At 40.6% G+C, this 24,827-nt stretch overlaps 1 protein-coding gene across 1 annotated transcript in view; it reads left to right on the forward strand.

The window, feature by feature from the left end:
• Positions 1 to 3,924: 3,924 nt before the first annotated feature.
• pcdh1a (protocadherin 1a) overlaps positions 3,925 to 24,827 on the forward strand; it is a 79,539-nt gene continuing 58,636 nt past the window's right edge. Inside the window, exons 1-3 of the mRNA XM_026369894.1 lie at positions 3,925 to 4,521; positions 13,240 to 14,055; positions 14,887 to 17,073. Of these exons, the coding sequence (XP_026225679.1) occupies positions 13,261 to 14,055; positions 14,887 to 17,073 (2,982 nt within the window). The 5' untranslated portion in view covers positions 3,925 to 4,521; positions 13,240 to 13,260. The remainder of the gene's footprint in view (positions 4,522 to 13,239; positions 14,056 to 14,886; positions 17,074 to 24,827) is intronic.

Consider the following 24,827-nt stretch of genomic DNA (forward strand, 5'->3'; position numbering starts at 1 on the left):
ATTATACAGTAATTTCATTAAAGCATTTGCTCAGATGAGGAAAAAAAAAAAAGATGTTTGGATTGGGCCATGCACAATTACATAATTAGGAAGCTGCATCCAAAGTGCACCAGAAGCAAAGAAGAAATTAATTGTGCAAGAAATGTACTGAAATTAGCTAAGGTACAGGAGAGGGTTTTTACGACTGAGCTGTCGTTTCCTCTGATGAAATCTCAATAAGTGCTTAGAAATGTTTGTGGCAGGTTCATTTAGGATTTAAAATCTGAAGGAATGAAGATGTGCGCTGCTTTGAATTCAACACTTATTCCCTTCATTTCTACATGATGCTTAATTAGATTTCATCCTTTTAACGTTGTAAAAATGCATTTGTAATTATTTATTTATCACCTTAGCCAATTACTTCAATGTTTTCAGTTAAACCAATAGAACATGTATCTAATATTTCTGGTTCAGCTATACATCTATTATGCTTAGCTCACTATGTTAAACACTTGCGTTCTTGTATTGACCTAAAACACCATATTTTTAGGATTTATTTAGCACACTCTCATCCAGAACATGCAGTGTTAAAGAAAGAGTTGAAACTTTTTGAAGCCGCTCTTAATGCAACGTCGAGGTGCTTATATGCATATGCTTGGTCGCTACGACTGCCTGTTATCAGCAGCCTCCTAGGCCACAGTTTAACAGCTCGGCAAGGAATTACTGTCAGGAGAGCAGAAAAAGGGAAGTCTGTCTAAAATACGTGGTAATTTTGAAAGGCATGAACTTGATTTAGTCTCTGTCTGTGCCATATAGAGCAGGCTGCAATGGAACTGTGTGTTCTTACACCTGTCAATCATAGCCAGCAGCTTTTTAAAGTAATTTATGCTATCCCAGTGAGTTTTGGGTACCCGAGATTCACCTGTTGATTGGTTGTCCTCCTTTGGACCGCTTTTGGTAGCCACTGTACTGACCAGTAGACGTTAGTGTTGACAGATACAGCTGTTTAGGATGCCGTGCTCTGATTCATAACAGTACTGAAGTTTTAGAATTAGATTTAATTTGTACAGATTGACGATTGACTGAAGGGCTCGCTTTGTATGTAATGAGCAGTGTTTGTACATCAGATTCCTATCAGTACACTGAAGTTTGTTCCTGAGCTGATGACTGTATTCCTGGGCTGTATCGCTGGGCTTTGACTCAGCGCTGAACAGTTCAGGAATCATCAGATTTCCTTTTTCGCATCACTGCTCTTTCTATCCCCCGGGTGACCCATCTGTAACTGCTCCCGCTCCACAAGTGGATGTGCTACAAATTTGAATGCAACATATTATTCAACTCCGTTTCTGCCCAAGAAGAGAAAAGAACGTGAGGAAGTCGGAGGATGGTTCTTTCCACAGCTGAGAATGAACTATCCCACATCCATTTTTTTTTTTTTTTTTTTTTTGTGGTCACATGAAAAGAATAAATCCAAACCAAATAATAATAATAATGACACACCTTATTGATCCTGTTGTAGCATAAGGCAGAAAACTGCAGTTGCACTGACGCATAAAATGTTGTTGCATGTAAGACCACTCCCTGTGATGTCACAGTAGCTATCAGTGGCAAAACAGCTGTTGTGACATCACTAACTGGGATATGACCAGTATCTACAGCATCCTTGAATGTGGGCCAATAGAGAGAGCAGTGAAGCACCAGCTTTCTGCCCATTCACTTTTCTTTTGGAGTCTCTAGATATAGTTTTTTTTTTTTTTTTTTTGCAGATTTGTTACGTGTACTCGAGAGCACTTATCTGTCTGTTTCATTCCCTGTCTTAGTATTGCTCTGTGTTTACCTCATGTGAAGGGCGCGTTTGCTGGGAGGAGGAAAGGTGCTCCAGGTGTGGCATGTGATAAGAGGATAAATGTAAATGTACACGGATCACATTCGCACGCTGTGCTGCTGTGCGGTGTACTAGCAAACGAGCCACGAGCTTAGAATTCGTTTTCAGGCATCATTCCACGTTAATTGATGCTTGTTTAATGTGTTTATATGACTAAGTTCGTTATGTGTGTATGTATGTTAGTTGCACTGGCCACATAAATTGTGCAACATGGTGGTGTAATACATGTTGGACATACTCTTTTGCAGAATTAGGGAGAGTTTGATGATATTCTGTCTTTGCTCTAATGCACTACCATTGCCTTGTCCTTGTTTTACCTCTTTCATATTCAAATGGCCCCCAGGAAAAGGTGAGTGGGAATCAAACAGACTTGTGCTCTTTAAACTCCCTTATAAAGCTGTATTTCACCCCACTCTCAGTCATACCTGCAAATGAGGAAGCCTCTGTTCTATCACTGCTTGCTGTTGCTGTTATTTAATTTTACTTTAAGTAAAGGACTCAATAATTTGACGGTGCACAAAGTGAACGCAAGCATAATTATCACGACACAGTCTTAAATTGTTTTTTTTTCCAGTTATGTGATTAGTTCCAAAAAAAAAAAAAAAAAAACATGCAACTGAAGAGCTAGAGAGAAAATATTCATCAAGACATCATCAAACTTAATTTCTGACAAGCATGAATCTTAATTGTTTGCAATCACATCATATGAGATGTAATTGTTTGACTCTGGTAGCTGGTCACTAACCACTGATGCACTCTCTCATTTTCTTAATTATATGATTTGGTCTTTTATCAGCATGCGTGTTGTATAACTCTTAACTTCTGTTCCTCTTGCATTCAGTCCCTTTATTTCTACCTGCTCTCTCCTCCAACGACTTCTGGGCTACCTGTGAAGACAGTTAAACGTTATTAGTATGGCTGGTGAAGTGCAGCATAGCCATGGCAGTGTGTGGGCGGGAGCTCTAATATGATTGGTTCAGGGACACTGTAAGCCTGAGTGGCAGCCCTTAATGGGAGCCCTGGAGAGGCAACCCAACAGCTGTGTGTTTGCAGCTAATGAGAGATGGGGGAGGAGTAAAGGATCACAGGCTGGAAACACTCTGATAAACTCCTGCTTCAGAATGGCTGGGGAAGATAGGGAATCAAGTTTCCTCCTGAGGACATTGCTTAAGGCTTTCCTTTGTGACAAAAACCAGCGTTTGACTCATTGCTCTTGGTCCGTTGCTTATGCTTAAGCAGTTATGATCACTGGCATCAGTGTTGGGGAAGAAAAGGAGGAGAGCAACTGTGGTGTGGGATGAATTTCACTCCCCGCTGAGCCATGCTGATTTATAGCCCTGAGCAAAAGCGTTGTTTTTTTAATTACTCTGTTGCAGTTTTAATAGATGTCAGACATAACTAGTTTAGCCCAGTGTGCACCTACAGCATTGTTTTTCTTCTTTTTTTGCAATTTGCACTCACTGTCTTCACAGGCGAGGAGCCAACATAACAAGGTGCATCACTGCATCCAACATCATGCAATGTTAACATTCAATTCCCCTAATTTCCTCAGCTGATGGAGAGGACTATATTACTTCTCTCCCTTATTATAGCCGCCTGAGGGTGGCGCCAAAGGAATAAACAGAGGCCAAGCAGCTTCCATTTTAAGGCCACTCATTTTGCTACATGGATTGCATATCAACAAGTAAACTGTCAGTGCGGGCTACCTGTTACATCAAATGTTAGACAAGTTGCACAATAAGTGCATTGTTACACCAGTGGAAGCACTGATCTCTTTGCAGCAGTGACAGGAGGTCAGCGCTGGAGGTGCGCGCACTGATTGCATGACGCGATTATTTAATAAGGCGCGATCCCCCTTATTTGTGCGGGTGACCCACTTTGATGAGAAGCTTCTCGGAGTGTAGGAACCACACAGTTTCCTGGTGGGCAGCCGTGGCCTAATGTGATGTTGAGTGTGAAGTTGCTGTGCGCTGCGGTGGATGGCAGCCCCACCTCCTCCCACGCTCTGATGAGAAGAGAGAAAAGGAGAGAGGGAGAGGGAGAGAGAGGGAGAGAGCAGCAACCACACTATCTCACCACTTGCTCTCTGGAAATGCTTCAGATGAGCCTCTTGTTTAGGGACCGGTTTGCTTTCCCGTTGCACGCTGCAAAAATGCCATCTCTGTTGCTGTCGTTCAGACACCCAGCGCGTCCTTAGAGCGCACTCCGGGCTACTTCCATCAGGGGGGAGAGCGCTGGGAGAAACTTGGACCAAAGGGATGCGCCAGCGAGTGCGTAATTTGGCAGGGATCAGTTCTTGAGGATTGCAAATGGCACACGGTGGGCTTTTCCCTGTGGAATGAGACTCTTCGTTCTCCAGCTCTGTTCAGCCTAAAAATCACCAAACACACAACTATATCGCTTCCTAACTTGCAGCATCCACGCTGACACAAAGACGCATCTGTTCTCCAAATAAAGCTGCGGACGGACGGACGGACGGACGCGGGGGATCTTGTATTTGAAGGAGGAAAGTTGCTGACGCTATGACTGGATTTTGAGGGGCTGCTGAAGTTCTTGTGACGGAGGTCTGAGGGGTGCCTCCAGGAGCACCGGTGGACATATCAGCTGCGGAGGAACTGGCTACGCGACAAGCGCATAAAGAGAAGTCTCTGGCTCAGGTAGTGAACCCGCTGCGGAATGAAATAAGAAAGTTGCCTCGTTGTTGATGTGTGTTGAGATGCGAGTGAAGTTTCTTTTAAAGCATTTTTTCCCACTTTGTGTGGAGTGCTTTGTGGTTTGTGATAAGGCAGGCCCTATAGCCCACAATAGACCGCTCATACAAGTTGTCCGCGGTGCACTCGGTGCCACAGACGAGCCGACACACACACACACACACACACACACACAGAGCGGCTCCTCGGTGTTACAGGTTGATGGGAATCTGCGATTGAAAGGAAACAATCTGGATGTGTCGCCCGCAATAAAAGATGCGCTGCGGTGACGGATAAGACGGCGAAATTAAAAAAAAAAAAACACACACACACACACCCGAGCAGACCTGAGGTCTCGCCTGTGTGAGTAGTGGGGTTTTCAAGTCATTAAGTCTGCATATCATTTCACTTGAGCTGCAGTGTGAGTGCACGCACTTCAGTCCGATCTGTTCCCTGCGATCGCCTAATTGCATTTTATTATAGGACCATAACGATTCTCTGGAGCACAAAACGCGATCCATCCACTCTCTCGCCGTTTCTTCTACACCGGCTGCAGACATCGTACTAATTGCCTTTATTTGAGGACGATTATTTGGAGCTGTTTACTCACGAGGAACGATTTATTTTGCGCAAATGATTATGACGTATAGGCTGCCATGTTAATAAGTCATCGGCAGTTTTCCCTACTGAGACACTGTGCATGTAATTGGAGAAAAAAAAAAGATGCACACATCCAGGCAGGTAATGTCCTCTGCTCCACAGTGTGAGTCCAGGGTGTTGTTTCCAGCAGGCACATTTTAGTAGTCTGCTCCTCATAGTCACGTCGGAAGTTCTCATACATACTGTAGGCTGCAAGGCCATCAACACAGACCAGGTGAGAACAGACTGATAACCCATAAGTCAAATGACTATAATAACACATTATGATCTATCTAAACATTGGAATATGATGCACTTGGGACGATAATAGGTCATTTCTCCTGGTCTCTTGCTGTACTGAAACATACCATGTGTCATGTGATGGAGTTGCTGAAGGAACATTAACATGTGTGCCATTTGGTAAACATATCACATCATAGAGAAGAGGGTGCAAATGGGTTGTTTTTTGGTTTCTGATGGGACTGCTCAGTCCCAGCTACTCCAGCTCCCGGAGAGAGTGAACAGTAAAATAGTCTGGAAAGGAAATCTAACTAAACTCTTGATTTCAGTCACATACTCAGACCGACAAAGAATATAAAGCACATGCCCTGTCAGCGTGTTCATATTTCCCTTTAACCACAGACCATGTCTGAGTGCAGCCTCTGTGATCTTAGCGTATTTATTTAATGTGTTTTTTTTTGTAGTAGTAATAGGAGTGATCAGTGTGGATAAATGAACTAAATCAAATGTCCATGCCAGTGTTTCCAACCAAAGGCCATTGGTTTCTCCTTACCGATGGCCACGGTTTACAGTCACTAAAAGTGTGTAGAGTATCAGTTTGCAGTAAATTCTATTGGTAGATCAGCTGTAAGGAGACCCACAGCTGTGATACTACCCATCATAAATCATGCTGGTGGGAGGGTAATGGATTTTACCTGTTATACCAGCTAAAGGCACAGAGTCAGCCAATATATCAAACCCCATCAGTTGAGAAAATCATTAAATCATCTGCTATCTTCCTATAACTCTAGCCGCGTGGAAAGGTAAGCAAAGCAGGAAAGAGCACATCCTGCTGTAGGAATTCATGAGCTCGATTTGTAGCAGGTAACAGGAGGAATTTCAGAGTCTGCAAAGGAACAGGAGGACTGAGTGCATCTGTTGCTGCACACCGGGCAATTAGTATAAAGTCATTATCCTGATATAGGAAATAATTTCTCCAGACAAAACCATAACCCTCTGACATATTTGTAAATTTACAAATATGCCTCAGTTAATTCTACGCTTGAGTCATTCCGGCTGGACCTGTAGAGCAGCCAACTTAAAAGAGCAAATGTCACCCAGTCACTCACTGAGTTGACTCAGTCAGTAGATAGTCTGTCTCTATGGTAACGGGGACAGGCGCACATGCTCGGCAACACAATTATACTGTATTGCTAATTTTTTAAATGCTATTTGTTCATGTAGTATAACAGTATATGGCATTATGTAAATACTGGATCAGCACTGCTCTATTATTTTTATTTAAATCCAGCTATACTGAGACAATTCTTTGCTGATCACCCAGCTACGATATTAAGTTATATGTCTATATCTATATCTATATGTATTCACCAACCATCAACATTCCTGTGCACAGTTTGACAACCGCCTGTGGTGCAACAGGTTTATGTCAAAACACAAGTGGCAGCAGCTTTAGCAATGAATGAACAGGATCCTGCTGTAGCAGCCAAGGTGATACAGATATTTCTTTGTTGGGTTCGGCACCCCTGGTCTCATTAAGGCAGCGAATTATAGCCCTCTTGGGAGTGAGACCAGCTGTGCACAATTTGAAGGGATGTTGATTGCAAACACGTAGAAGTTGAAACATTCTCCTCAACAGCTCAGTCAGCTTGTGCGGTGCACCGTGTGGGGGCTCCAGGTGAGACTCAATCAGACCTTGCAGTTTGACTGATGTTCGGCTGCCAGTGAAGCCTTTCACCTTCTCGTCTGTGAGGAGCAGAGCAGCAGCACTTGTGCAGGGCGCCTGAGCCTTCAGGGAGATTGAGGATTGTAGGCAGTTGCTAGGGGGAATTTGGGGCGTTCGCTGTCATTCAAAATGGCATTGGAGGAAATTGGTAGATCCATGGAGTGGGGGAGAGATCAGAAGGAACAGAAAGGGGGCCACAATTCAATGAGACACCTCCTTATCTTGTATCCACTGTTGAGATTCAAGTCTTACTCTGTTCCTTTTGAAGTTGTTCCAGTATTCTGATAGTGAATGCAACAACTTTGCACTTTTGCATATTTTGTCTTCCAACAAACTAACTAACTTTTCTTTACTTATTAAAATGTTATTTTATCACACAAACATATCCCCGTATCCCTACATTTTGTTTTACAGATCTTTGTTTATTTTAGGAGAACAAGACAGTGGGTTTGATTATTTTCCTAACTAATATTATGATGCCTCTATTTGCATATTAAAAATATATTTTATGCCTTTTGATGTTGTTTCATGAAAATACAGATGTGGAGGTAATCATTGACACCCTTCCCTTAAAGAAATAAAACCCCACAAAGGTCACTGAAATAACTTAAAACTGATAAAAGTAAATCAAAATTACTAAGAATTAACTTATTAAAATCAGACGTTGCTTTGGAGTTGTGGTTCAACAGAAGTTTTTTTTTTTTAAAACAAACTAATGAAGCTGGCCTGGACAAAAATGATGGTACAACTAGAAAAGATGTAATATACTGACCATACTGACCATAGGGACATGTTAAACTAAAGTGTGTCCTGAAATTAGCTTCACAGGTGTCTTCAAATCAGTCAGTCTGCATATTTAAAGGGTGAAAAGTGCTCACTATGATGTTTGATATCATGATGTGTACCACACTGAACATGGACCACAGAAAACTAAAGACAGAGTTGTCTCAGAAGATTAGATAGAAAATTATAGACAAACATGTTCAAGGTAAAAGCTGTAAGACCATCTCCATTCAGCCTGGTGTTGCTGTGACTACAGTTGCACATATTACTTTAAATAGTAGTTTAAGGTCCACAGGAGTGTAGCCAACCTCCCTGGATGTGGCCATAAGAGGAAAATTGATGACAAATTGAAGAGACAGATAATATGAATGGTAACCAGAAAGAGTCCAGAAGAACTTCCAAAGACATTAGAGGTGAAATCCAAGATCAAGGTACATCAGCGTCAGATCACACCATCAGTCACTGTTTAAGCCAAAGTGGAGTTAATGGAAGGTGACCGAGGAGGACTCCACTGTTGAAAACAAATCGTAAAAAAAAATGAGATAATGCATATTGACAATCCACAAAGCTTCTGGGAGAATGTCCTTTGGATGGATGAGCCAAAACTGGAACTTTTTGGTAAGTCACAACAGGTCTATGTTCACAGATGCAAAAATGAAACATACAAAAAGAAAAACACATATTGTACCTAATGAAACATGGAAAGGCATGTTTAACATGTACACTCAAACAGGATAATAACAGGATAATAACCCAAAACTGAGCTAAAACACCTAAGAATGGCTAAGAACAAATCATTGTACTGTTATGAAGTGGCTAAAGTTTAAGGGAAGGGTGCCAATAATCCTGTCCATGTTTATATTTCCATAAAACAATCAAAAGACATAAAATGTATTTATAATATGCTAAAACAACCTGTTTCTAAACATTCTGATAGTCTTTAGTAGAATATTCAGATTACACAGTGAGCAGGAGTGAGAATCACTTCCAGTCGCTTTTAGTTCCACACTTATTTATAGAGGTCAGTCACAGGTGAAGGGGTATGCCTTAGCGAGCTTCTCCTGCAGCTTAGAGTGATGACCATGCTGAGCATGAGTCAAGAAACACAGACTCTCCAGTTCAGTCTTGTACTTTAACTTGGCACTCCTTAAAGTCTTAATAAGCTGGGCTTTGGCCAAGCAGACTTCTTGCCATGTTGCAAGCCTACACTATGATGTTCCTCAGTATCTTAAAATACATCGCTGAACAGTTGTTCATTGACTACACTCTTTGTTGCAAAGTTAAACATCTTCACAGGAGATGCAAGAAACAGTAGACCCATTGGGAATTTTGAGACTGTCTTTGAAGGTCTACCTCCATACTGTGATACAGGCTGCATTCAGTTTTCTCTGTGTTGGAACCATCTGGACCATTGCATGAGCACAGCATGGGCCTATGTGTTGAACGCTGCTTCTCTGCTAGAGTTAAAGTTTTCTCCTCAGTCAGATAGTAAATGCTTTGATTGCATTTGGAATGATATTCCTTTTAGTCTCAGGTGCAGTTTTTTGTCTGTTTTTTATTTTTATTTTAGTGGGATGCATTTCTGAAGCAAACAGTGCTTGACTCCTTAAGGCTATGCAGAGTCTTAATAGCTCCTTCGGAAGGAAATACAGTATGTCTTTCACTCATTCAATCCAAGTTTCCCTATGCTGTGGCTATTACAAAGTAACTCTGGGATTTTCTAGTTGTAAAGGGCAAAAAGAAAGTTTCTGCAGAGTTAAACACCACTATGGTGCCTCAGTGCTTGGATGTTTATAGGGTAAGTTCTAATAGCCAAAAGATTTTAATTGTCTTGGCCTCATGTTTCTCAAAGAGTTTCACATCCTCATCCAACACTCATCCAATTTGTTGGCATTCTTATTTTAGAATTGTGATTTTAGACTCATTCACTCAAAGCTTCGGTTCAGAAAGTAGTTAGTAGTCAGTAAATGTCCAGAGTTTTGGTCTGGGGGGATGATGGGGTAGAGTAAACGTGTTCAACATACACACACACTTCCAAGGCCAACTAGGCGTGACATTCAGTGTGCTGAGAGCAATGTCAGGACCCCAAGCAGAGATAGAGGTTATGTATTTCGACATTTTAATAATGCAAAAAAATACCGATATTGTACATTTGATTTGGAAAAAATGCAAAAGATGAATGAATATCAGGATTGAAAATCGAATACCTATGCCATTAACGAATGTCCGCATATGTCGGTCCAGCCCTAGGCACTTTCATGACACAGTAAACTCACTGGGAAGCTAACCTCTACTTCCTCCTTTTGACTTTATGCTGAGTTGTGTTTCCCGATCTGCCTGAATCAGCTTGTAGCCTTGTGGGTCTACCACACCATCTGGGATGGCAGATGATAACCAAGTTTTTCAGAGAAAAAGCGCTGAGATGCAGAAAATGTCACTTCTAGTTGTATTCAGCAGTTCTAATTTATCCATTTTGCTGCCCAGGTAGTGAACTTTGCGGTAGTCCAGGAAGTCTTACATCTTCTCGAAGTGAAAAATCTCAGCACAGGTTCCTACCTTCAAGTGCTCTGAGGGATAAATTTGATGCTGTCAACTTTTTTGATAAAATGTAAGACAGTTTAGAAATATGAGTCGAAACCCAAAGTCACGGTCTCAACGATATTCAGCTGATAAGTGATAACTCCCTGAGTGATGGTGAAACACATATTTCTCCAACACCATGAATTTTAATATAAATGTAAACAAAGAAGAATGAACACCAATTCAGTGTGGCTGCCAGGCACAGTGCCATCTGGAAGAGAGGCATGAGGCCAACTGGAAGACATTAAGTCATGAGTGTCATCAACCATAACAATCATGTCACTATCAAAACATGCCTGTTCGTTCCAGAAGTAGCTGTAAAGGCAAGAAAAAATGTTGAGTTTAAAGAAATGGCCATTTTATTTTAAAAAGTTTTAATTATACACTGAATATTGAATAATAATAATAACATTAATAATGCTGTAGTTGTTAAGTAAGTTGTAAGCCGAAGTACCTAACACTTCTTTCGTGGGTTTGACTGTAAGAGATTGTTTTCTAAGATAGGGTTCCTCGTGTAGTAAATTGTGTGATTAAACAATTAATCTCTTACAATATGAAACATTTGCAATTCCACTAGATGTAGAATAACCTTTTACGCATAACTTACAACTTACTACATTACAAATTGTGTTGGGATGTTAAGTGTCACTTGTAGATACAACAAATGAATTATTTTCTGTATCGCCAGATTATGTTTATACTGTGACCCGCTTTTCTTCTGCACACATGAACCGATAAAGCACGCGCTCACTGTTCATGCCACATTGACTAAAGACTCCCCCTGCAAATGTAAAAAGGGGGACATCGATATCCGAGCAATTAGTGCATCAATAACGTGCACTTCCAATTTAAATGTATTCAGGAAGAACTGGATTTCTCATTCAATTTGTGTTTTGCCATCGAGCCTAATACACGTCTGCCGTGCTCCTCAGTGGAACATTGTTTTATGTGAGGAGATGCAGGACTTGAACACATAATAACGCTTGCTCACTCTCATGTGCTATATTTCTCTTTCACACCCACACAAACTAAGGTTGCACTGATCCCACTTGTTTTTGTCTCCAGTCCCTAAACTCAAGGTATTGGCCAATTCTAGATACACTACCTGCACTCTCTTTATTTTTCAATTTACTAAGTAAGTGATTGGAACCGTTCTGTGTGTAATGAAACATAATGCACCATTACTTTTTAAATAAAAGTGGATTGTTCTTTAAAGGCTTGTGCAAATTTAGTTGTACAGGAAAGTTGCACTGTTCCAATTTAATTAAGTCACAGAATAAGAAACACTATGTAATATGGACTCTTCTTCTTGATAATACCCGATCCAACTATCAGAACCAATTTCAATCATTATATTAAATTGGTGCATTACTAACTCAATCATCACTGCACAATAGACCTTGCACACAACAGACTGTAGTCAGTCAAAGTCTACTATAATGTTAGTCAATCTCTTTTCAAAACAAAGTTGCAATTGCAAAGTGCTTTATATGGTTCAAAACATGATTGCAGCAAGAAGTAAGAGTAAAATTCAGTAAAATACTTCAGACACACACACACAATGTGATAAAATCCTGCCACCACAAAGTTTTCCAGAACCTAGGACCTTGATACTTAACCTTAATGTCTGCTCCCATTTCAATTACCAATAGAGCATTGCATACACACATGTGCGCGCACACTCACACACACACAGAGGAAATAATTATAGTCTAAAATTGTTGCAGCATGAAAAAAGACTGAATTCTTTAGCTGGAGGGAATGCAGATCAAAGAAGACACTAAAATAATGGGTCGTAATTACAGAGTTGAAAGGTTCAAAATCAAACATAATGATTACAGTGTTTGCACTAGCCAGCAGCAATGGAGTGTTGATGGAAATTTCTGCATTGCGCATTGTTGCAAGCGGCATGATGATAATAGCCAATTGCATAATCTGCATAAGAATAAATAGCCTCAATGACCCTTAGTGTGCAAGTCCTTGTTGTTAGAGACCTCTCCGGTAATGAAATAGATCAAACAGTTTAGCTCTGTCAATAGACAACATCTTGGCAGGTTTGTAAGGATTTATTTTCGGGGTTATGTTTATACTGTAGGTTATTTTTGAGCTGCATTGCTTCACCACTCAATGTCTAGTAGTGTAATACTGAAATAATGAGTCTCTTAGGCTGTGTTGAATCTCTGAGATTTTGTATTTCATTTTTATTTGATTACACAGCTGAAACAATCCACACTGGCCCTCAAGTTTGTTTTGTGTCTAAGCTCACAAGATATAATTTCTCATTCCTACATTAATTTCTACATGAAATTTGTAAAACTGAGACATTCACTCAAGCAATTGAAGCCCTGGGACAAAAAGGAAACCATGCTGGGATATAGTTATGATTACATTTTGAAAATGCTTCTTTTTCTTTTGTTCTTTTTGTTGTTCTCTAATTATTTTATTGTGCTTTCAGGTCTGTGGTTTTGGTACAGCTTATTGACAAAATAACAGAATGAAAAACGGAGAACAATGCATTTTCCCTCTCCTACTTGCTGACTACATGGCTTGGTCTGGTCTTTATGATTTGTTGTTTTCTGTATTTCTGTGCTGTTCCTTTAAAATAAAGATGTAAAGTAAAGTAATTATGGAACTTGTTACGGTTAGTAGATATGTTCTAGTGAAAACATGATTTCTGATGGGTACATTTTGACAGAGATTCTCTTTGTCGTTTGCAGGCAGTTCTTCCCGATGACCTAATGGAACTGAACTTACGAGTAGTGCTGTTTTGGGTCTTGGTGCTGCACTGTGGCTCTGCTGAAGGCAGCATCCTGTACCGGGTTCAGGAGGAGCAGCCTCCCAACACACTCATTGGTAGTCTGGCAGCAGACCAAGGACTGCCAGACTCAGGCCACCTCTACAAGCTGGAGGTTGGTGCCCCTTACCTCCGTGTTGATGGAAAGACAGGGGACATTTTCACCACAGAGATTCCCATAGATAGAGAGACCTTGAGGGACTGTCGTTCACTGGCTAAGGGTAAGCTCTGCTACCTGGAATTTGAGGTATCAGTGACAGACCTGATCCAAAATCAAAGCCCAAGACTCATCGAAGGACGCATTGAGGTACAGGACATCAATGACAACACCCCACAGTTTCCTTCTTCTGTGCTCACCATATCTGTCCCTGAGAATACAATCATGGGAGCACTATTCTCTATACCTTTGGCTACAGACAGGGATTCAGACAGGAATGGAGTGGCTGACTATGCGCTGACTGCAGGGCCAGACGCATCAACCCTGTTTGGTTTACAAGTGGCTGATGACAGGGGAGGGAAGCTCCCACAGCTTATTGTCCTGGGCAACCTAGATCGTGAGTTAAAGGATTCCTATGACCTTACCATTAAGGCAGTGGATGGAGGGAATCCTCAGCGATACAGCAGTGCTTTGCTGAGAGTGGTAGTCACCGATGCCAATGATAATTCTCCCAAGTTTGAAAAGTCCATGTATGAAGCAGAAGTGTTGGAAAATAGTCCGGTGGGACACTCTGTGCTACAGGTAAGACTATGACGTGTTAAAAATGTTTAATACCTTATTTAAATAGTTTAGCTTGGTAATATTTTAAATTTGGAAACTGGCTCATAAGAAATACTGCAATCAATTGAGATATTTTTTGAGAATTATTCAATTAAAATCAGACACAGTTATAATATTAAAATATATATTTGTTCATAGTTGTGTCTAATTTTATTATCTGTATTATTCTATTAATATTTATCTTTAAATGTTTTAAATGTAACCTATAAGGCAGATTTATTTGGAAACAAATGCCACACTTAGTTCTTGTTGAATCATGTACACTGTCTTCTTAAATGTAAGTTTTATTTACTCCGTTGGCTGTTTATGTTCACTTTTGGTAATACTAGAAGTACTGGCATTAACACATTAGGCTTATTCAGACAATTAAGGTATTTACTGCTTTTGTTATGCTATTATACTTGCAGAAATAGAGTTAGAGACACACAATGTCAGAGTGTAGGAGTATGTTGCTTTGTGTAGGATTTTCTCTGCATACTGCTGTGAAATTGCACTGACTGTCATGAAAGAAATAGCAGTAATATTTTCCCTAGCCTCCTACTGGAATAAAAGTAAGGGGAACAGAGAAAAAAGGCGAGTGACATAACCACTAAAAGCAGAGAGGCAATAATGAAATATGCCGAACTAAAGCTTTTCATGTTTTTTTATTATCAGATTCCCATTAATTACTTTATTCATTCATTCATTTGTTGAACAATGAATAGTAGAGAAACTCCTACACTTGCTTCCTTTAATTCTAAACTCAAATTGTTGTACACAATTTATTTAACCACAGAATTCCTTTTATTGTAGGTCAAAGCAAATGATTCTGACATGGGACCTAATGGAGAAATTGAGTACACCCTTCATCAAGCAGTAGACCCAGTGCCGAAACTCTTACGAATTGATCGCTCCACAGGTGTTATCTATGTCAAAGGACCACTGGACAGAGAGGAAATTAGCAGTCTGTCCTTTTATGTGGTGGCGAGGGATAAGGGTCCTCAACCTAAAAGCTCCAAGACATTTGTAACCATAGAGGTGACTGATCAAAATGACAATGCTCCAGCTGTAGAGATCCGTGGGATTGGACTTGTGACACACAGCGAAGGAGTGGCTAACATTTCAGAGGACATGCCAGTGGGAACAGCTGTTGCTTTGGTGCAAGTGTCCGACAAAGATGAGGGAGAGAATGCCGTGGTCACTTGTGTAGTTGCAGGAGATGTGCCATTTCAGCTCCGCCCTGCCAGCGACTCCTCCAGTGACAATAAGAGGAAGTACTTCTTACAGACCACCACTCCTCTTGACTATGAAAGAGTTAGAGATTACAGAGTCGAAATTGTGGCTGTGGATTCTGGAAATCCAGCACTCTCTAGTACAAACTCTTTAAAGGTGCAGGTGACTGATGTGAATGATAACTCTCCAATATTTTCCCCAACCTTGTTTGAAGTAGATTTTGCAGAAGAAAACCAACCAGGGGAAAAGGTTTTGGATGTTACAGCTTTGGATGCTGACAGTGGCACAAATGCGGAACTCATCTATAATATTGTGGGAGACTCCTCAATCAAAGGTCTGTTTGAGATTGACCCAAATACGGGTGAAGTAAGAGCCCGAAGTCCACTTGATCGTGAGCACAAAGAACGATATGAATTCCGGGTCACTGCAGCAGATAAAGGTTCACCTGTTCATAAAGGAACAGCAACTGTTGTAATAAAGGTTCTTGACCGCAATGACAACGATCCCAAGTTCATGCTTAATGGCTACAGTTTTTCAGTTTTGGAGAACATGCCTCCCCTCAGTCCAGTTGGTATGGTGACAGTTCTGGATGTGGACAAAGGTGAGAATGCTCGCGTTCACCTCTCTGTAGAGCCTGATGGAGGAAAGTTCGTTGTTCAAAATGGAACGGGTACCATTCTCTCAAGCATCTCCTTTGACAGGGAGAAAGAAAGCAGTTACACCTTCCGTCTAAAAGCAGTGGATGGAGGAGAGCCGCCCAGGTCTTCATATGTGGGTGTTACAATAAATGTACTGGATGAAAACGACAATGACCCTGTGGTCACTAAGCCCTCCAATTCTTCGTTTAGGCGTTTGTCACCTCTAGCTTCCACAGACAGCCATGTTGAGTTAGTGGAAGCTGAAGACTTGGATAGTGGCCCTAATGCAGAGCTAGTCTTCAGTATTGCTGGTGGAAACCCTTATCAGTTATTTCGTATTTCCCCTTCCACTGGAGAGATCACTCTAGCAAAGGAACTGACCCGAAAACATGGTGGACTACATCGCCTAGTGGTACGCGTGAGTGACAGAGGAAAGCCTGCACGTCATGCCACTGCCTTGGTTCACATCTATGTCAATGAAACAATTTCAAATGTCAGCTTAGTGGAAGCCCTAGTTGGACACAGTCTTTACACTCCACTGGACAGGGACATTGCTGGTGATCCTGACAACGGTTTTGCTGCACATCGTAGTAACATTTTGTTTGGAAGCCTTGCTGGTGTGGCAGGTGTTGTCATGTTGATCTTGGTGGTGGTATTTATTCGAAACCGCATTCAGAGAGAAACTAAGAGTGGATACCAGGCTGGCAAAAAGGAAACCAAGGACTTATATGCACCTAAACAGGCACCAAAGAATGCTAAAGGCAAACGAGGAAGGAAAGGCAAACCCCAGAAGTCCCCAAAACCACTGGGGGAGGATGAGGAGGTCAGTCTTCAAAAGAGCCTAAAGTTCAACCTTGATGGAGTCAATGATAGCCCTAGGATACATCTGCCTTTAACATATTCGCCTGGAAGCCCCGATATAGGCAGACACTACCGCTCCAACTCCCCTTTACCCTCCATCCAGCTGCAGGCCCAATCCCCATCAGCATCACAGAAGCATCAGGCAGTCCAAGACTTGCCCGCTGCCAACACCTTTGTAGGAACAGGAGGAGATGACAACTCTACCGGCTCAGACCAGTACTCAGATTACAGCTACAAGACCAGCCAACCGAAGTACAACAACAAACAGGTAAAGTCATGTCTTATAAAATTATCTCACTACAGCTGAAGTGGATGGTTTGTGTTTTTGTTGTTTGTTGGTATCAAAGAGGGACAGTTCAGTTTCAGAAATTATAGTGTATATATTATTCTTATTGTGTGCAGCACTTTTAAAACATAAAAGGAACACTTTCTGTTTTTAAAAACTTTACTTTACCGTCATGCCCATAATGTATGACTGTGTTGTCAGCTACATTAATATGTGATGATCTACTTTAAAGACATTAACATAACACCACATAACTGGAATGTATTTCTTATTCTTTTACTATCAGTCCAGATTGGGAAAAAAAAATGAAATGATTCTTTAAAATCCATTACGTTTGTTTCTGTCACCTCTCCTGTAGTCACTGTCTCATAGTCTGCAGAACTGCATTAATTGACAGATTAAGAAGAGACCAACTGTTTGCTCCCATTTAAAAGCATGTAACTTGTTAAACATAATTAAAATTGCATCCCAATATTTTTCAGTTGCCACTTTCAACATTAATGTCAACATTAATGTGCTTTGGGAGTAATGTAATTATAATGTTTACATTTGTTTGGTCTCTAATTATAGATATAATACATTTCTTATAATTTTATTGCAAAGACATGCTGTCTTACTGTTTATTTTTTCCCCATGTAACATCTCTGGTGGGCAACATTTAATACTTAGAAAATGTTACTGTAAAACCTATTAACTTCACATATATGTTCAAGTTTTTCACTAATAAGAAACTTAGATAGCCCTACATATTTATTTAGTTTTTTGTTTGATTGCTTGTTTAGTTTAGTTTTCATCAGTTGAAGGTAGGTCCAATTCTGAACGACTTACTTCTGCTCTTCTGCCTGACCTTTAGTGCTCCCATCTCTACAGGTCACTTGGTCTTATCTACCTGCTCCTTATGCCTTTATCTCCTCTTATCTGTACAACATTTGGCAAGGTTCAAATTGCCATGGAAACCAAAATATTATTAGACTCACAAGGGATTACGACTAGAAAAAGTGTAGAGTCTTGGGATAGAAAGCTAGTGTGTCTCTAGGTTTCTGTGTCATCTGCAAGTGTGTGACTGTGCATCTTGGACAAGTGCAAGTGTGTATGTGTGTGCATTTGTGTGTATTTGTGTGCAAGAGGGATGAGGCAGACTACCATAATTCTTGAATATAGCAACATAGTGTATATTGTACAGCAAAATACCCAGATATCTTGAACCCATCTGTTAGTATGTTAGTTGTACGGTGGCTATTGAAATGCACCAATTACTGTACTGAACAATTACTATACTGAATTCTCCTTCAGCATGAGGATGAGAGAATGAGATTTTAGTTTAGTGTCAACAGGAGGTAAAAACAGTACTACTTAAAAACACTATCACACAATATACAGAACCCCCAGAATCAAAGGCTGCCCACTGTCATGTAAAATGACCAGACTCTAACAATGAACTGTTCACATTTCTACTGTGTTATTCAAAAGCGTGGCCACCATTTGGTACTAACAAGATTGTACATTAATTAATATAATTTATTTTCAGTCAAAATGACTTGACATGGACTTGCAAGAGGCTTCCACACATTACATCGGGGTGTCATACATACAAAACAGTTTGACATTTTCCAAGCCTTTGCAGATAAAGTTTGCCACATGCAAATGAGCAAAAATAGAAGTGGAAAATATGCCACTGAGTTCTGAACAACATGTGTAGGTGACACATTTTCTGTGGAGATATCTTCAGAGCCACTCTCACAGTTGTCTGGTTGGTAGTTTCAGCAGATGCTAGATGACAGCTTAGGTGATCACAAGCCTTTGTGGGTGGAGTCAGTTTAGAGAACAGTCACCACTGTCTCCTTGATGGACAACATAAGGGACAAAAATGACTACAAGCCACGGGGTGTGTCTGGGTATTTGTCTGTAGTGCCAATCTCTGTGTTTGTGTGTAGATTTGCTGCTTAGTAAGAGTATTAATTGTAACTGTGGCACAGATGTGAGCTCTCAGCACTCGACAGTGTTTGTAGTTTCTCAATATGATAACATAACTGCGAATGAGACATGAGACATGAGATGATTGACAAGCTGTGTAAAAACACGGACAGATGTTGAAGCTCATGTGACATACCTCAGCAGATGTTGTCTCATGTATGACATCCCCTCTCACATCAGGAAGAACAGATTGACCAAAATATATAATTAAAGGAACTGCCAAGTGATATGACAGATGTAGAGTGGTGCCCCTGCTTTAATTAACTGTGCTACTCTCTCAACAATGGCTTTTCATTGGGAGTGTGGTCATGTGTCTGGGTTTGTACTAAGCCTAATGATGCTAAAAGTTACAGCTTACTGTGTGTAAATGGATTATATGAAATGCAAAACGCTTTTTAAAGACAAAATACTTCTTAGATTTGAAGAAAGATACAAAAAAACAATTTAAATCTGTAACATTATAGTTATTTTTCTCCCACTTCCTCAAGCTTTATTTAAAGGCAGTTCACTTATGAGCACTGCATTGTTAAGGGATTATCATTTGTCATGTTTGCAAATATACAAAAAATGCAGAAAATATAGATTTGCTTAATCAGATGTGTGTCTATAAACGCTGGCCTTGAAAGCAGCCAGGGGCTGCAGAGCAGAATGTGTAAGTGCTGTATACTCCAGAGTGGCTTGTTGAGTATTCCAAAATGCTGTTTTAGATGTCCTAATTAGATCACAGATAGAGTTTTAGGCATGTGCCAGCTATATGTGCGAAGACATATTTATTTTGCTGTTCGCACCAGGAGATAGTGCTGCTGTCAATTCAGAAACAATTTCATCTTCCCCCAAGACGCTGAAGAGAAATTTTCAACCATCTAATTGCTTTAGATTAACCTACTTTGGCACAGAATTCCTGAAATGCAGTTTTTGAGGGTAATAGTATAATACAACAGGCACGGCAACAACACAGTTGAAAGCAGTTGGGGAAAAAAAAAATATCCATTGCCCAACAGAAAACTCCAAAAAATGCCAGGAATAGATTCAGACAAACCCTTAACCGCATTTGTAAGAGACGGTTGCCATGTGCTTTCTGTGTCTAGAACTAATGAAATTCTGAACCATGGTAGGGCTCTTTGCTGTCAACTGTTCCGAGGCGTGTGTGTGCAGATGCAGTAGTGTTGCACCACAAGTGCAGAGTAAGATGATAGGCCCATGTGAGCCTGATATAGATGGACTCCTGTCCTCTGAGGTTCTTTGTCAGCACTCTTTAGTATTACAGCAAACCCTAATTAAATGTTTGAACTGCTAAATTAAAAAAAGAGCCATCTATTGTTGGGAAGTGGTAGAAGCCTTTAAATAAAACTAAATAAAAAAAAGAACCTCATGACAGACAAGCAAAAACAAGTTTAAATGTGCCATCATACCAACCCAAACTGTTAACGGTGGCAGTACATTTAGACAACTGGGTACGCTTTCTGCATGAAATGGTGCTGTAGCTTCCCCGTGCTGAATAGAGGTCTTTACAGCTGCTTTCATATAGCGCGCACCTGTCTGGGTAATATTATAATTAAAGCAGGGACATTGGGAATTTTCCTCAGGGTCTTGGCAGTGACACAGATATTTCAAAGGAATAATTATCGGTGTGACAATATCATGTACAGTGCTGTTAAAATGGATGATGAAACAAACTTAATACTCAAGTAAAAGTGCTAGTTCTTTATTCAAGCTGAAGTACTGAGTACACAAAAATATTCCTTCAAATACAATAGTGCAAGGACCTCTAAGAAGACAATTGTTTTTTCTTCTTTGAATGGAATTGTTTTTATTGTTGTCATCCTTGAAGACTGATGTCACAAAAAGCTGTGGGTTTATGTACACATACACCGGCTGTCTTTGAGGTCTTAGTTGCCCCCTTGTCGCCTTTGAATGTGTGATATTGCGTGATGGTTGCTGGAGAAACCAGTACCTCGCATTAGCCATTAGAACTGATAATTAGCCCTGTTGGGTCCAAGAGCTGGCACCTTTTTTCACACTTCACTTAATGACAGTCCTGCATTTGAGCAAAACACAGTGTGAGTGGTATGAACACTGAGAATCCTACGTACACAGCAGTCATGATTGCTTGAAAAGCTGTAAATGAATCCTTTATAGACATTTGTACCATTAAAATGCTTTATTTATCCAGAATGGATGAGTGTTACTCCCCCGTGGGCTTCTCGTTCATCTCCTTTCCTGTTTGCAGTTACCTAAAGCCAATTCGGTGGATTCTTAGAACAGCAAAGGGGAAAGAGTGAGTCAGTGTGAGTCTTAATTAACCTGCTTCTTTGTTAAGCAGGGCCCACTCTTTGTGAACTTTAGGCATCCCTTTGAGCTGGGATTAGCCCAATTTGGCCCGATACTGCTGTTTGAACTCGGCAGAGGTGTTTTACTGACAGGGCTGGAGGCAAAATTTGCACTTGTTCTACAAGACTGTGACATATTATTCTCTCTTACTTGTACTCAAGACCAGTGAAACCTAGAAATCAGTGAAGATATATCATCTGCATGTCGGTGAATATTTGGGAAAGCACGGAGTGCAGCTGTGTTGTTTTCCATATCTTTTCCTATCTTGGTTTCCAATCTGCCTTCCAGTATTTTTCAAACAGGCACAGCACACAGAGACGTACACGCATGCACACACACACACACACACACACACACAGACACCCACACACAGCTCTTTGCGCACCACATATTTGCCCTGGCTGATTACCCAGACAAAGAAGGCTTGAAGGAAAGTGAGGTAAAAAGCATTGTAGATGCGGGAATAATTTACCCTGCCTCTACTGCATGCATTTTGCTTACTGTTTTATAACATAAAACATAATTCAATACATTGCGTTGGCACTGCATTGTACTAAAAATACTGTATGTTGTTTAGTCACCAATACTGCTGCCATTTCACATCTTACAGTAACAACACCACTGGCTTGCCGTACCTGCAGTGACCTTATTTCATATTATGGTACACCCAGACTCTATGTATTTTCATAATTACAGCATATCACCTGTGAGAGATGCTGCAATTACATAACTGAACTTACTAGACAACACCTACTATTTCCCAGTATATTGATCTGCAACTGTCTCTGGATTAAATGCCATGCACTATTATTAATTTCTTGAATTTTATTTAGCGCGCATTTATAAATAAACACATTTAAAATGTGTAAAGTTACAGTAACCTACTAAATTTTTAAGCAACCGATGTGAAAGCACGTTTGAAGATAAGGTGACGTTTCTGACATGAAATGAACTGAAAGCCTGTTTTACGAGCAGGAGCCACTAATGAATGTATAGTACTTTGATCCGTTCAGTCGTGAGGACGACAGGAGCACATCCTCAGAGAGAGGCTTTCATAGGTTTGACTACATTTAAATTGGAAATCTTGCACTATGCGAAAAGCAGCACATAAAAGGAGGATATTAAACAAAGTGCACTGGACTTGTTTGTTGGGGCAGGTGCAGGTATAGACAAACATGTTGCAACAAGAATGGCTGGAACACTAAAGCACAAAGGTAACATGACTTGGCAGTGAGCAACAGCCAGGAAATACTGGAAGTAATTGCTAGTGGAGAGTAGCGGGGTGCACAGGTGATTAGGTCATATGATCCATAGTACAGGCGAACAGTGGGTAGAGAAGAAGTGACAGGACCAGGGAGATTCTTGAAGGACAACAGAGAGACTCGGGCTGTATCTGTATGTGTCTGTTTAGAGGTGAAGAGGAAAGAGGTGGATGATGCAGGAGGCAGCATGACTACTGTTAGATGTGATGTCACATGTGTAGCTGAGCTGCTGCAGCAGGCAGCATTCAAAATAACATACAATCAAGACAGGTCGTGCTGAGCAAGACGAAACTGGATCAAATCAGAAACATGTCACACTATGTGTGTATGTTCGGTTGCAGTGCAAGTCATAGACTAGAGGACAAAGTAGGATGTGATGCACTTGAAGTTGTTGGTACAACGATAACGGATTGCAGAGAGCCATCCACAAGTTGTCCATCATGGAACTGAAAATGAGAAATGCCATGTTACACCGTTACTCAGGTCGTCTGGACTGTAAAGCGTTCGATCCCCCATCCCCCACCCCCACACTTACTTTCTTCTTCTTTAAAAAAGAAAAGCCAAGGACTCTAAAGCCTTTTGATTATTTCCTGCTGATGCATTGCCTTTAAATACTGTGTGCTTCTAATTTCATTTTGTTTAGGATGGCTGAACACGACGACTGAACTGACAACCTCCCCTTGGGACAATAATTAAATTAAAGCATAATGAAATATTCTTAGCAAATCCTGAAACGGTTCGGGCTATTGTACACATTGCAGGTTCAATAAAAAATAAACAAAACAGTTGTTTGAATAGTTGTGCAGTATATCAAAATATGAAAATGTTGAAGTTCTTTTCCCTAACTAGGTACCTTTGCTTGGTGTTGTTCATCCTGGCAACAAGCACTTCTAGACCTGTTTAAAATGACCACATGCTGGCAGTTGATGGCAATTGAAGTATTGGCAAAGCTTTTTAAAATTAGTAATCGCTTCTTTATTCAGATATCTGGAGGATATTAGAGAAAAAGAAGAATATCTGTTGACATGAACCTTAGCTGGATACGTGTTTTGAAAGGTTGTTAATCTGTCAATATCAGTTAATCCACCACAGTGGTTAAAAACAGGAAGTAACCCTGAAAATATTATCTTTTTTTTTCTTTGTTAGTCATAAAACATGGATATTTCAGATGTCTTTTTTTAATTAAGTAGTCTTTGGGAATTAGTTCTATAAAAGTCCTTGAGTCCCACTTTGCTCATTAGTTCTCTTGGTAAGCCATACTCAGCAACACACGGTAATCTACGGCACACTAACTTGTGCAGGTTGTTAAAGACTCGTCTGTTCATTTTCTGTTTAATACGTTTTTTTAGCTCTACCTTTGAATCAAAGTGTCGGTTCTTCACCTGCCTGTTGCTACTGCTGCCATAGCCCTGGCAACCAACCGCACATGTGCAGCTGCTCACCGACAGACTGGAATCCTAATAGACATTAGGCTCAGTGACAATAACAGCCAGAGCAAAATAAAACCAAGAGGGTTAAAAGGGAAAACTTTGGTTAAATGGTTGGTATGTTTGAGGTGTAGATAGACTAGATTGGTCCAACAAACGTTGGTTCTGTCTATATAGACACAGCAACACTACTGTGTAAGAAGGAACCATATGGCTGAGCCATTGGCCAAAAGTGAAACTAATAAAATGAATGAAACCATGACAAACTGATCTGCTCCGACTGTTACTTTATTTGCACTGGCCTAGTGTGTAAGTGCTTTAAATCTTTACACTCCACCTCTTCAAATCTTTTTTGGTGTGCCCTCTCATTGCTATTAAAAACCGCGCTAGGCAGGTGGAGACAGAGGCCAAAAATATTCATGTAACACCCCTAGTCATCCATTGAAGTAGAGGGTAGGGTAGAGAGTGTGAGTGTTACCTTGAGATACAGTAGACGCAGATGGATGTCAACTATGTGATCTGGCTCTGCACAGAATAAAAGATGGCACAGCTCAATAATCAAGGCTTATGCGGAAACGCTGGATGCACAGACCGGCTGCTATACTCAGCACATTTACAGTTTCCTGGCACCCTCTGTGTACCCCTCTGATGCTGTCTTGTTTCATGTTCACTTAAAGACGGGAGTGACTAAATATCAGGATACATCTTAATTATTCAGGGGAAAGTCATCTGTCGAAACTTG

Source organism: Anabas testudineus, chromosome 14 (assembly GCF_900324465.2).
Source record: "Anabas testudineus chromosome 14, fAnaTes1.2, whole genome shotgun sequence".
Classification (NCBI taxonomy): domain Eukaryota; kingdom Metazoa; phylum Chordata; class Actinopteri; order Anabantiformes; family Anabantidae; genus Anabas; species Anabas testudineus.